Source organism: Schistocerca americana, chromosome X, assembly GCF_021461395.2.
Source record: "Schistocerca americana isolate TAMUIC-IGC-003095 chromosome X, iqSchAmer2.1, whole genome shotgun sequence".
Classification (NCBI taxonomy): Eukaryota; Metazoa; Arthropoda; class Insecta; order Orthoptera; family Acrididae; genus Schistocerca; species Schistocerca americana.
The window spans coordinates 822,789,070-822,804,004 of record NC_060130.1 but is presented as its reverse complement, the minus strand read 5'-3'; the positions used below and the strand labels follow the sequence as shown (position 1 = coordinate 822,804,004).

The following is a 14,935-nucleotide window of genomic DNA, read 5'->3' as shown; positions in this document are numbered from 1 at the left end:
CACAAGTACCGCTAAGCACTTATCAGTGACCTTGAAGTAAGTGTCTCTTTGAAACCAGACCCGACAATGTTAACCTGCTGACGCCAACGTTGCAACTCTTCCAGAAGGCGTTCCATTGGGTTGAGGTTGGGACTCTGGAGTGGCCAGTCCATTTCAGTGAAATTATTGGCCACAGACCGTTGTCTCACACACACTGCTTTATAACAGAGTGCATTGTCATGCTAATACAATCATAATCTCCAAACTGTTCCTCTACAGTGTGCATTACACAGTGCTGCAACATGTGTTCGAGTCTTTCAGCAGTTAGCGTTTTCTCGACTGCGGTAAGTGAGCACACCCCACACAAGAAAATCTCCCTTCTACCGTAACACCATCTCCGCCGCAGTTCACTGTTGGCACGTGAAGGCAGGAAACGTTCTCCAGGCATTTTCCAAACCTAAACCCTTCCTTCGGACTGCTACATGGTATAGTGTGATTCATCACTTCGCATTTTACTCTACCACAAGTACCGCTAAGCACTGACTACAGAAACGTTTGGCTTACGAGAAGGTGCTCGACCATTCTGCCCATTCTTTTAACTCCCTGCACACCGTCAACGTGTTAGCCCGATTGCTGACAGTATTTTGGAACTTAAGAGTGATTCTTTCCGCTGATTTCATGCGATTTTTTTACAATCAGCCTCTGCAATGCTCGACGGTCCCTGTCCATCAGCACGAGGGCTGGCTGGTCTCGGTTTAGCTGTTGTTGTTTCTTCGCGTTTCTGCTTCACAATCACATCACTAGCGGTTGACTTGGGCAGCTGCAGAGGGGTTGAAAGGTGATATCCAGTGTCTAGTCCACTTTAGTAGTCATTCAGTTCTCCTGATCGACCAATTCTGCTGATACTGCATCTCTACAGACAACACAATACTGTCCGCCTCCTTTTCTACTGTCGTGACATCTAGTGGTCAGTACCGCAATACATAGGTGTGTCTGGAAACTTTTGATCAGATAGTGCCTGTTCACAGTCGCACTGCTATGTGGAATACTGATAACGGTAAGAGCACACAACAATTTTATATCGTGTAGATTATGACGTGAAAGTTTTGACAGTTCTTATTCTTCTAGTTCTTAAATCAACTGCACGCTGTATGTACATCTCAAATTTTTGGACTAATTCTTTTTACTTGCTGTACTTCTCTGAACTCCAATTTATCGTAAGTTTACGTTAAAGCAATCTACTAATCACCGATCTAAACAAATTATTATTATTATTATTATTATTATTATTATATTAAAAAGGTTTTATGCATTTGTTGAGATAAATAATTTATTATTACCATATTAAAACATTTTATATTGTTTATTGTTGTTATTAACAAAATCGTACACACGTTAGAAGCAGGGATGACGGCAAGTTGTGGTAGGATTGGGGGGACGGAGAATAGACGGTGAGAGACAGTAACAAACTGTTTTCCCATCTCCCTCACAATCGAACATTGAATCAACTTGTGACGGCAAAATTACTTAGATCAAAATTTCGTTTGCAGAGTCATTTCGGTTTAGCTACATTTTCTAACAATATAGCTGGTTCAAATACTGGTGGTGGAAGAAGTTTTCATCGTCAGCATTCGGCTGCCAAGTGGAGGCGATGTGGTGACGTACAGCTGCTAATTATTCGTAGGATGGGGACGTTAAGCTCGGCGGTCCCTTTAACGCTTTTCGAGAGTAGCAGGCTATTTGCCGACACCGGGTTTGAAACTGTACCTCCCTTCTCATCCTCATCGACATCAACAACGAAAACTTGACAATAAACTCTATATGCTTTCGTCATAGTCACCTACATTGGATACTTTACTTAAAAAACCTGTGCTTTGTGAAGGAAAGCTGCTATTGCGTGCAAGGAATGGAAACCTATCCAAATAGGGTCTCTCAGCTGACAACGTCATATGTTTTCACCCGGTGTATAAAACGATGTACCTGCATGGCCGTTCCACTAAGTTCACCGCCTTCAAGGTACATCGCTAGGTTTTATAATTACATTTAGTGCACGAAGTGTGTGCAGTGTAGCCAGTGAAATGAAATTTAGATATAAACATTCGTATCGAGGTGAAATGTATCGCCTCAAAATGAAGGCAAAATATCATTCTGCATTTCAGTTTGAGGAAGGACAGGTATCGATCAGAAATCGAAGCACAAGAGAAGCACACTCGCAACGTATGATGTCTAGGTACAAGGGCCTTAGGCGCTTGCATTAAAAGATTAAGTTGTTAATAGAACGATATTAGCTGTCAGTTATAGTATTTTCATCGCTAATTGACACGTCTTCTGCTTGAACTTGATATCTGACGTCATCCCATCCTAACTTAATTAAAATTCAAAGTGAGAAAATTTATTGCTGACTGTAATTTAGTCGAAATCTTGAGGTGTCTGTGTGTCATGCTTCTTTTCCTAAATGCTCTGCAAGTTGTCGAGACTTTCTGGCGGAGAATACGTCGAGCGCTTTTAATGATACCCGTGCAAGAGCTAGGCAATAAAAATTACAAATCGACCGAAGAAGCCGTATTTCTGACATCTTTATTCCACTGGTCGGACACTTATAACTGACATTTATTTCATAGAATTTACGACAAATTTTAATGAGGTCATAAATTTTATGCGTACCTAATATCTGAAAGACGACGACTGAGAAATATTGGAGCTATTCTCCATGTAATCGTGTAGTGGCTTTGTATTTAGTCTATACAGTGTGCATTCAGAGACAGACATGTAACTACCAATCTGGTGAAAAGTTCTTCTTTCTCATCTGTCGATATTTCTTGAAGCAAGACTACAAGAGCGTAAGTGTACCCCTGTTAGATTTTGCTTGCCTGTCTCTGCTCCTTATACTTCTATTGAGCGTATAAGCTTTCGTAAAAAATTACGGAAGTTTGGAAAGTCTCTCCTACTTACAAGCTACACCGACAAATGAATTCATATTCGCAGTTTATGTTATTACTATGTAAACGAGTTGTCTCACATTCTTGGATGATACAGTTTTTCGCTTTTTAAGCGTATTTGTCATAATGACATTTTAGTAACAATTACATAATACGCACATGTGTCTGGAGTCGATGCACGTCAATAGTTTTCAGAAAAAAACATCGTAAATTATTAGACACTTGTCTAATACATTTCTACCACAAGTATACGATTATCACGTATTCTTTTACAGCAAGGCCTCTTTCTTTTCTTTTCTAAAAGTCTTACATGTATGTCTGTCATACAGGAATTACGTTTCAAGCGTGTCTCATAGCCCTTGAAGAGGGCATGTCCGTAACTCTCAAATGCGCTGCAAAACCCCGGAGGAAACAAATTCAGGTTCAGACAGCCTCATGGGAAGGTAATCGAACATCAGTATCGTTGAACAGTGCTCTCAGTTATGGAAAGCTCTTTTGTCCGGAAAGTTTTTGATGCGCAAGTGCTTGTTTTTCACTGTTGGCACGCAGTAGCTAATTAACACTACCAAATTTCTCATCCTCTATCCTGATGCTTAACGGTATATCGCCGATCGATAATATGCGGCCTCAAATAATGCGTTACAATAGTTTAAGGATCTGGCTCAGATTTTCCACGATTAAGAGATTTTGAAAAATGGTGGAGCAATCACTCACTTCTTTTTTAATAATTTGGACACACGTCATCTGCTCACACAGAATGGCCAAAATAAAACTTGTCCGAATAGTCTGTAATCAGTTACCAGAAACTGACTATATGGATGCTTTTGATAAGACAGAGCTTCAACACCGCATGCCGCAAATAACTCTGGCACGAGTTCGTGTGGTGATCGTTGAGGAGATGTCAGTCGGAAAAGGCAGTTAAATCTCCTGGCCTTCAAGATCGACTGATCTCACTCCATGCGTGTAATTTTTGTCTGCGGGAAGAGTTCAAGGATCAGGTGTTCTCAAACAATCCCAACGCACAGCAACAGAACGTAAAAAACGACACACCTGCCATATTTGACGCGGAGCTGTTAGGCGTGTCTCATAGTGTGACTAACCGCTCACAGCGGTCATTTCCAGCATCTTGCGTATAGAGCAGGTCTCCTGTTCACTTACAAACGTAAATTATGTCATATATATATATATATATATATATATATATATATATATATATATATATATATATATATATATCGGGCGAATTTTACTTTGGCCAATCTGTATAATTTCAAGAATACTACATGTTGAAGCTTTTTCTTCTCTGCTGAAAATCTATGGCCTGTTCAGCCAGGATGTCATAGAGACTGGGGTAGTTACCGTGAAGCCGATTTCCTTCCCTACGCTTCCACTATCTGTGAACTCGCATTCGGGAAGACGATGGTTCAAACCCCCTTCTAAACTAAATTAAACTGAACTCTGCCCGAACAGACCATGAAGGCTCAACGGTACCGACCGGCCGCCGTGTCATCCTTAGCCCCTTTGGTTGCGAATATGGTGGAGCATCTGAACAGGGTACCATTCTCCCGGCCATTTGTAAGTTTACGAGACCGGAGCCGTTACTTCACAATCAAGTAGCTCCTCAGTTTGCCTCACAAGGGCTGAGTTCACCCAGCTTGCCAACAGCGCTCGGCAGAACGGACGGTTACCCATCCAGTTGCTAGCCCAGCCCGACGGCACTTACCTTCGGTAATCCGACGGGAACCGATGTTAACACTGCGGCAATGCCGTTGGCTCAAACCCCTTCTGGTCACCCAACTTTAGGTTTTAACTGACTTCACCGTTATGTTAAACCCTAATCTTATTCCCTTTTCCAATAACCCCATTTTAGACGGGACGTGAAACCCTAATCTTCCTTCGTTTTGGAATGGGACAATATTTTATTGGAACGTTGCTGACCATCAAACCGATTGCCAAGAATTATGGTTAAGTCCAGTTATTTTGAAATCCTTTTTCGCTGTTGCAAATGATAATATAAATCGATTTCTCGATTCTAATATGTCAGCTAAAAGGTTTTTCTTTACCTATGGAAAGTTACGGCAAGATCTACGGTAAGGTGTCGTGGCTGACGTGCAGACCTCCACAAGATTTCATGTATACCTGTCATGAGCGTTTCGTATCTCTTTGGGCTCGGTTGTGTGTTTGGTACTTCAGCATTTAACAGGTCTAGAAACCCTGACATTTTTTTGTACGGAATGTGACTGCTAGAATGGTGGCACTCCAGAGACTGCACTTTTAGTCACTGTTATAAGAGAGGGAAACACGCAACTGTGTGTTGCTTGAGCAACGGCGAAATGCTCTTTAGATTGGTAATTCACTAAATAGCACAACGGATCTTTCTCAGGATTACAGTTATTAATGGGTAAGAAGAGATTCGCTACTCACCTCATATCCCTGCTTTGCGACGACCGACTGCCGCGACCACGCGTAATCCAGCTCCTTCCCGTGGGGGCCGCATTGCTGCCAACAAATAACAACCAGTTAGCAAACAAGGCATCAGTATCGCCACCTGGTAATTAACAACAAAGAAGCGGGTGTAAATACAGCTACGGTTGAAGGCCAAACCATCTGCTACGTCTAAAAAGACGCTATATACCTCATGCGTGCATTATGTTTCAGTTTGAAATGTGTTCTAGTAATGTACAATGAGCATAAGAGGGTGATTCCGGTAAATATGTCACACATATTACGAAAAAATACTTGCAGATCGTTTCGATCCACATAATAAGGACAGCAAGAACGATGCGCAGGAGAGTAGAAGTATCTGGTTGACGTAAACTTCATGCAGAATTATGGAACGTATATTGTACTCGCAATGATGACTTTTTTGAAAATCGAACAACTCCTACGTGGGAATAAACAAGGATATCACAAGCACTGACGGTGTGCAACCCAGTTTGTTCTGTTTATTCATGAGATCCAGAGATATTGGAGCAGGGTTGATATTGTATTTTGTGACTTAAACAAACCCTTAGATTAGTTCCACACCGACCCTTAGTAAACAAAGCACGTGCACGGAGGAAATGAGACGACACTTTGGATGGGCGATAGATAGTCTGTCACTGGAATGAGTCACCAATTTCATCTGGGAAACACCGTCCAGAGTGATTTAAGAAGCAACTACTACATAAATCCAGCTGTGGGGAAGGCACATGCCGGAATCAGCTTTATTGTAAGTACGCTGAAGAAGTGCATCAGGCGCACCAAAATGGTCGCTTACGAAACGCTAGTTCGAACAATTCTTGAGCATTATTCGCCGATGTGGGCCCATATCAACTTGATTAATGGAACAGGTACAGAAGATTCAAAGAAGAGCCGCACGATTGGTCACAGGTTTGTATAGTCGGCACGACGGCGTCACAGACATCCTCGAAAAACTACAGTGGGAGAGGTAACAACTAAAGTGTTGTTATTCCCGGAGTGCCTTACTCTACGAATTCCATCAGCCCATGTTACAAGACGAGCCGAGAAACGTGTGACCTTCTACAAAGTAATAAAGACTGCGCTAAAATTAGAGGAATTCTGCTTTCCCGCATACCCCGCGCGAGTGGAGTTGGAGGAGGCGAAAATATTATTATACTTATTAAGATGGTTTGCGGGGGTAAGATGTAGATGTTTACTATTGTATAACGTACAAGTTATCTCTAATGGGTAATGTTAGCTGTAATTCCAGACTTTTCGAATGTGATGCAGTTAGCAGTGAGGAAACTCTTTTCAAATAGATTTCGATAACTCATCAACCTGGTAAAATTAGTTATTAGTATTGACAAATGCAAAGATGTATACTTCACCAAGCGTAAAATCTGACATCCTTCGACTACAACATTAATGAGTTACGACTACCCAGTCAAGATTCATAAATATTTGCGAGTACAAAGGTGCAGATCTACGAATGGAATGATCATATAGTCTCAGTTATAGGTAAAGGCAATGGCAGGTTTAAATTGATTGATTGAATACCGGGAAACTACAGTTTGTCTGAAAAACAGATCGCATGCGAAATATTTGTACGTTCCATACTAGAAAACTGTTCAAGCACATGGGGTTCTTTTCAGGTCGGTCTAATAGGGAATACCGAGTGTCTACAAAGAAGAGCGCTGCAGTGGTCTTATGACTGTTTTTCGCGAGAGTGTATCAGATACGTTGAAAACGATTAACTGACAGACAGTGAAGACGTCTGCTATACATATCGAGAGAACATGCGAGGAAAACCTCAAGAACCGGCTTTCAGAACCGAAACTACGAAAATTCAATACCCTAGCTACGTATTTGTACCGCAAAGATCGTGCGGATGCAGTTAGGCAATTAACCCTTTCTGCGTTTGCGATTCCAAATGGCTTTTTTTAGCTTCCCAATGCTTCAATGATATCGTTTGGCATCGCTTCACGTAGTTCCAACAGATCAAAGTGGCGTTTGCTTTCGTGACTCGCCCTTTGTTTGAAGTGCAGAACAGAGAAGTGTCGTGAGTTGTGCTACTGAATTTGTGAGTGAAAAATAACTGTTGTGTTTAGTTTTATGCTGTGTGTAGTGAAATTCTTGGTTATGGAACCAACTTTAAGTAGTTCCTCAAGGGCAAGGGAAAGAAATACGGTAAGTTTACAATACAGTTATATATGCATTTTTTGAGTAATTATTATGTAATTTCTAATGATGCCATTTGGAATCATTATTTTATTTATTAACCTATAGCTTCAAAAGAACTTTTGCAATGGATATGGCATATATGCAACATGTATAGTAAATATTCATTACAAAAAAATTTTCCCCAATTTTTTTTCTTAATGTGACGCACAAAGGGTTAACAGCTCAAACGCAGGCTACAAGCAGTCATTGTTCCCACCCTCCATCCTGGAATGGTAACTTCCGGAAACATGAATGTACGGTACAATAAAAAGTACTACATTTTACAGTTATTTGCTGAATATGGGTGCAGGTGTATAGGGGTGGGATAATTCTCCGTAGTCATTCTACATCTACATCTACACTCCGCAATCTGAGGGTACTTTGTGTATTCCTGTTCCAGTAGCGTGTCGTTCGCAGGAAACACGATTGCTGGTATACCTCCGTGTGGGGTTGAATCTCTGCAATTTTATCTTGACAACCTTTCCGCGAGATATGCGTAGGAGGAAGCAATGTATTAGTTGTTTCTTTTAGGAACGTATGCTCTCAGAACTTCATCAGTAGACAATGATGCAGAGCACTTCTCGTGCACTGTTTGCCACAGGAGTTGACTGCGCATCTCCTTGAAGCTTCCGCGCTTACAAAATGTACCTGTAACGAAACGCGCTGCTCTTCTATGGATCTTCTCTATTTCCTCTATCAGTCCTATTTCGTAAGGATCCCATACTGACGAGCAGTATTCAAGTGTTGGTCGAACGAGTGTTCTGTAAGCAATATCATACCAATATGCCAATATTGTGCCACGCTGGCCTCAGCTCCATTGTACTATTGTGCAATGGGGCGGTAAAAAAGTCAGTAATGCGCGGCACAGCTGTGGTATTCAACCGCTGCTGGAAACATCAATTGTCCTTCATGCTTTGCTGGCAGCCTCAGTAAATCCACTTGAATTGAATACTGTAGCAGACTAATTGGAGGTTGCTCTATCGATTGGACATAGGAAATTACAGTGTAGAGAAGTTTCATGTGTAGTGAGAAGCAAAACGAAGTATTTTACACTGTTTATCTTCCTGAAAAAAATAACTGCTGCTCGTATTTTGCAGCGTTTTTAAAATTTCGTTTGCTAAAGACGATGAATAATTATTCTTTTGCTTGACTAGTGACTGAGGAAGAATGACCGCAATTGTTAACAATAAAATTTTTGTCCATTGACATTTTGCATTGCATGAAATGCCTCATCTGTAGGTATTCTTTGTGATGAAGCTACCTCCTATACATCACAATAACAAAATTTAAAACTTCATAAGAAAGACCACTTTACTTGTAGTTGTGAAACTGGGTGTTTTCTATTATCAGCTGGAAAACGCTGCGGTCAGACACAGAAAGGCGAATATGCTCTTCTTTAAGAGACTGACAGGAAAATGGGGAACCATCTGCTTCAATCCTTATTCTGCCGTACTCACCAAAAATTTTGCCATGCGAACATATTCACGCACTTTTAATACAGAACATTTTGAATCATTTTACCCAGTCTCTCTTTCTAGTGAAGCCTTCATACACAGTATTTCCCTCTCACTGCCACTTGTCCCATTCTTTGTCTCTCACTGTCTCTTTCTCTCGCACTTACAGTCAGTCGGCTGTCTTTCACTTCAGCCACCATTGTCTCCTCTCCACGCATATTCATGGGGATGGTCTGCTCAGAGTTTTGACCTCTAGACTGGGAAATGTGGGAAAGTGAGCAAGTTTTTACGTGCTTAAGTTCGCTGCGGTCGGGGGGAGAGGTCCAGACGTTCCAAGTCCATGTATGATCTCCACTCATCTCTATTTTTCATTTCCACTGCCTCCTCTCTCCTTTGCTCCCACTGCTACTATCTCCATCCATCTACCATCTCTCTTTCTCTTTTACTGCCACTATGTCTCACTGGCGATCACTTCTCCTTTCTCTTTGGGTCCCAATGCTATTGTCTTCATCCATTTCTCCTCTCTCTTTCTCTTTCACTGTCGCTCTTTCTCTTCCAGTGGCACTGTCTCCCCTTTCTTCCACCGTCACTGTCTCTCTGTTACTCTCTTCCATCACAAAAAAGCACGAATATGTTCGCACTCCAAAAGTTTTGGTGAGGAAGGTAGAATGAGGATTAAGGCAGCTGGTTACCCACTTTTCTGTCGGAATCTTTTAAAAAGGAGCATATTCGCCTTTTTTGTGCTCTGACATGAACATTTTTCCTTATCGCAACAGAGGTATGCTGTTCATATAAAACGAACTGTGTAGATAAGTTTTCACATTTTGTTTATATACTTCGACATATTTAATTATTTTGACAAACATAAACAACAAATAAGTACTCATAATATAAGGTTAACACAAAATCGCCTCGCATCCAATGAAAGTTCACTTTACACTACTTTACATGAAAACACACAACATTTTTAGGCCATACCTTCCATATACCAAAAATGCGGTATTTGATTTGCAAGTACAAAGAATTTCTGTGTCAAAATAATTTTTTGTAAGGTGCTTACGCTGCCAGGTGGCATCATCGAATAAATTACAGGTCAAGACAGCCTTTATTGGCGTGGAGTGCCCACCATACATGCTTTCTTTAGTTCGTCCATCAGTCGATGTACATATAGTAATTCATACCTCTTAATTCCTTAGTTCTGCTATTGGTTACCATATATCTCTCTTCAAAGTATGTGATGCGTTTCCATGTACTTGCTCAACATGAAAGTCACGTATATGATAGTGAGAAAATTTTTTTGACATTTTTACGTACCCAATAATGTGTGACGCAGTAATGTTGAATATTATCTTCACAAACTGCTCTGCCTTAGGACTATGGTTCATATCTTAGTGTTATGCTCAGTTTCTTATTTTTGCCGTTATTTTCGGGCGTCATTTTGCAATATGGCGTATTTTTATTGAACTGACCAAAATGTTTTTATATGTATTTTACAATATTACAACGGAATTTATATCATGATAACAGTATACATGTTATGTCGTGTACAGTGGTGGCTCCCACACTTCCCGTTGCAAGTCAAGTATTATTTGCTGTCCCTCCCTACATTTTACAATTGTTGACACCTTTTTTATTCTGAATAAGTTGTGTGTATTAGCTCATCCATTTACTTGATATGCGTCATATAATATTGTATACCTGTTTCCGTTGTAATTCTGCTATAGGTTACTATATATCTTTCCTCAAACAATATGATGTATTACCATGTATTTGCTCAACATTATAAGCATGAATATGATTGTGAGAACATTGTTTTGGAAGCTCTATGTATCCAATAGCGTTTGATGTAGTGAATGTTGAGTAACAAACTGCTATTAATTTAGGACTATGACATTGATTTTTACACATTTTACATTTTAGTGTTATGCTTACTTTATGTGGCCACATAACTCTTTCTGTTTCTTCTCATGTATAGTTATTTCTCTTGATATTGAACCGATCCCATGATTTTTTAATGTATTTTATATTATGATATTGTCATACACCGTAAGTCATGAAGTACCTTATGATCCCAATACTGGCTGATACATTTTTTAGCGCAGTAACATTTCGTCACCACCCTTTCAGCATTGCATATTGGTTGTTGGGTCTGGCTTCTGTGTGCCTAGAAACAGTTTTCATACACTGATTACTTACGATATAAGGCAATCGTTATATCTGACACGCCAGCAGTTGATGGAATATTCTATTTCTGTTATCTGTGGAACTTTGGATGTACCTCGTGTATACTTTTGTTAATATGATGTTTAAAATAATGTAGTTTGCCCGGTGATAGGCCATGTACTTTATATAATATTTTATTTCCATTTGTATACCCGTAATGTATTCTTTGGTCGATGACTGTTTTTATACATGACATCAACTAAGTCTGGCATGCCAGCAAATATGTAATGTGCGTATGATACATGCAATCTAGAGTCTTAAGGTCTTTGGATGAAAATGAATCTATTACAACAAATTACCAGCTGCTGTCAGTTACCATGTGGTTGTAAGAAATTTGTGCAGTAAAGTTTTATCTTAATGTGAGGTGTGTAAACTGTTATTTAAATGGTTCAAATGGCTCTGAGCACTATGGGACTCAACTGCTGAGGTCATTAGTCCCCTAGAACTTAGAACTAGTTAAACCTAACTAACCTAAGGACATCACAAACATCCATGCCCGAGGCAGGATTCGAACCTGCGACCGTAGCGGTCTTGCGGTTCCAGACTGCAGCGCCTTTAACCGCACGGCCACTTCGGCCGGCAAACTGTTATTTATACATGGCAATGTATGCAGACAACGTAGTGTTTTTCTATGTTGGTTTTACAGGCACTTGACAGTGACAGGTAGTCGAAATTAACTAATCACACGATTAAAATCACAATACAGCCTACGACGGACCACGTTTACTTTTATGGAACATCATAAAGTTTTATTGATGAAAAAATGACAATTGAAAATGACAACTAAAAACATAGTTTCGTGACCACAGAACCCTTGTGATGGCCTGAGGATCCTTGTCATGTGTTCATAATTTATGTGCATTAAGTGTGGTAACTTTGAACCTCTGGTCTTCGATAATGGATAATAACACTGAAAAAAGTTTCAAGGTTCCCGAGAACACCATCTTAAGAACACATGGTATAAATTTCGACGTTTTACCATGAAAAGAAGTTATGGAAGCGGCCATACCCACAATTAGTACTTTTGGTACCCAAAAATCAGGTTTATCTTTGTAAGGGCTACAGGATTTCGAAAATGGGGAAAATGGCTTTCTACACGAATGTCGAAAGAAAGTACAGTTGAAACTGGAACCATCTGCTAAGGTTAGTTATTTAGATAAATGTGGTCCAATTTGTGAAAATTGCTAACAACCGTTTTTTGCATTTTTCTGCATAGGTACAGTAACTTTGTACCTCTTGGTCTCACTAACGAATAATGATACCGAAAAAGTTTCGACATTCCCCGAGAATATCATCTTAAGAACATATGGTAAAAAATTCGACAATTTGCCATGAACAAAAATCATAGAAGAGGCTATTCCGGGAGTTGGCACCTCTCGTATCAAAAAATCACGGTATTTCGGGATTTTCTCAGGAACCGCTGGTGAACAAATGGTGCTTTTATACACCGCCAGTGTCTACCCTAGACCACACCTAATGCAGAAAAACCAACCGATTTGCTCAATTTGCCTGGTCTGGAGGAAGTGTGAAATGTTTAAATTTTGACCCTGTACTGGAGGATAACTACAGTATTCCCGTTGTTCCGATAGGTATAACATAGTCGCTAGGCCAAGGACTATCCAAAACATGTGACCCCTTAGCTCTGTGACCATGAGAAGGCTTTTTGGAATGTATTGGTACCGTGCACCATTGTGCATGAATCGATCTGAATGGCAATATTTTTGAGAGATTTTGTTGCTTGAATGACAAAGCACTATAGTGTGACAGTATATAAATCATAGCGTGGTTAAATGTATTTGTACCACAGTTTATGTTGTCTGTAAATATGTGAGACAGTTACCAAACGCCGGCCACTGTGGCGGAGCGGTTCTAGGCGCTTCAATCCGGAACCGCGCTGCTGCTACGGTCGCAGGTTCGAATCTTGCTTCGGGAATGGATGTGTGTGATGTCCTTAGGTTAGTTAGGTTTAAGTAGTTCTAAGTCTAGGGGACTGATGACCTCAGATGTTAAGTCCGATAGTGCTTAGAGCCATTTGAAGTAACCAAACTTCCTCTTCCACAAAACTTATAATATCTGTCATGTGGACCAGTGCTTATTGAATGGATGACAAAGTAATGGACTTCACAGAATGATTGGATTTAGTTGTCTTACACGTGCATTATAGCTGTGCCAGTTCTGGCCCACTCTTCATTGCTGCCAGATTTCTCCCACTTTAACGATGGGTAATAGCACTCTGCATGGAATGGCAGGAAATTCAGAACTTGGTGGGAAATTTAAAAAATGGCTGCAAATTCAAAAGAGCTCAATTGTGCTACAGTGCTTTCCCCCACTCCTGTGATACCACAGTGGAAATAGGGCTCTTATCCTAAATATAAATTGGTGGGAAATTCAAGATGGCGCATTGTCTCTGTTAGTTGAAAACTCAAGAGGTCAGCCCTATTATGTCAGAATTCAAGATGGCTGATCTGGGATACTGGCCCAGCCTGCAAAGTTGTCAGGTTTTCCCCAGCCTGTGTCACATCACAGTCGCAGATGGCAATTAAAGATGGCGACTTCGGCATACTGGCAAAGCCTGCATGATTATTGGTCGCTAAAATCCAAGATGGTGGACCCTGTGATACTGGCTCAGCCTGCACAGTTGTCAGCTTTTCCTCAACCTGATGATGTTACAATTCAGTTTCCTAACTCAAGATGGCGACCTTGGCATATTGGCTGCCAAGTCACTGGATACTGAACCAGGCTGCATGGTTGTCATATCACTTATCCTAAATTTAAGAGGTGGGAATATCGAAAATCATTGATTCTCGCCTGGAGTCACATATCACTTGTCTTAAGTTTAAGTCAACTTGTGCTATGTTTAAACTACTGGCACCACTGATGGGGTATGAAAGGAGTGTTTATGTCTTTATTAAAACAAATACCAGTCTGGGGAGTACTATGCCTGTAAAATTCATCATGAAAAATTAATGCATTGTATCGGTAGCAGCTAGTCAATAACCAGCCCAACATTTTCATTCAGTCATGTGAAGATTATATGCACCCACTCATACACACCAGTTTTGAGAACGGAATAAACTCGTGAAGAGAGCAGACGAATCATGATCCTCAAAAACATGGGAAATATAGATGTGAAAAGAAAGAGATTTTATGACAGCAGTGGTCTGTACCCTTCTTATGCACAGCATTTCAACATGAAAAACTCTGTTATCACCAGAGATAGAGTGCAGCCCCAATCTAATGACTAGACATTGAACAAGTAGACCGCTAGCAGACACACACTACACTACACATATCTAGGACATGACGAAGTGAGCAAGAGCTGCTTCGTGGCCAGAGGCAGGTATCTGATGTGAGAACTGTTCTACTAGATATGTATGTAACCTGTACATGGGCAACTGTTCATTTAAACTTGAGCTACAGTTCTGCTGCGTGCTCCTGTCCGTAGGTAAAGTTAGTTAGTCAGCTAGTTAGTTCCATGTTCCATGTATCATTTAAATGATTCATTTATTGAAATGATGGGGTACAAGTCAGTTTACAGGATACGTATACATGATTGGTGTTAACATTAATGAATACATTATTTTGTTAGCCTTTATCATTCAAGTACTCTTAAAAACAAGATTTTTTTGTATACAAGCTACCAGTGTTTAAATAAAAACTCGCCCATGGAATGGAAGG

At 40.3% G+C, this 14,935-nt stretch overlaps 1 protein-coding gene across 1 annotated transcript in view; it reads right to left on the bottom strand.

Annotated features, from left to right (window-relative positions):
* Positions 1–14,935, bottom strand: part of LOC124556338 (zinc finger protein rotund-like) — a 499,810-nt gene that overhangs the window by 227,277 nt on the left and 257,598 nt on the right. The window contains exon 4 of the mRNA XM_047130307.1: positions 5,343–5,417. Coding sequence (XP_046986263.1) covers positions 5,343–5,417 — 75 coding nt within the window. The remainder of the gene's footprint in view (positions 1–5,342; positions 5,418–14,935) is intronic.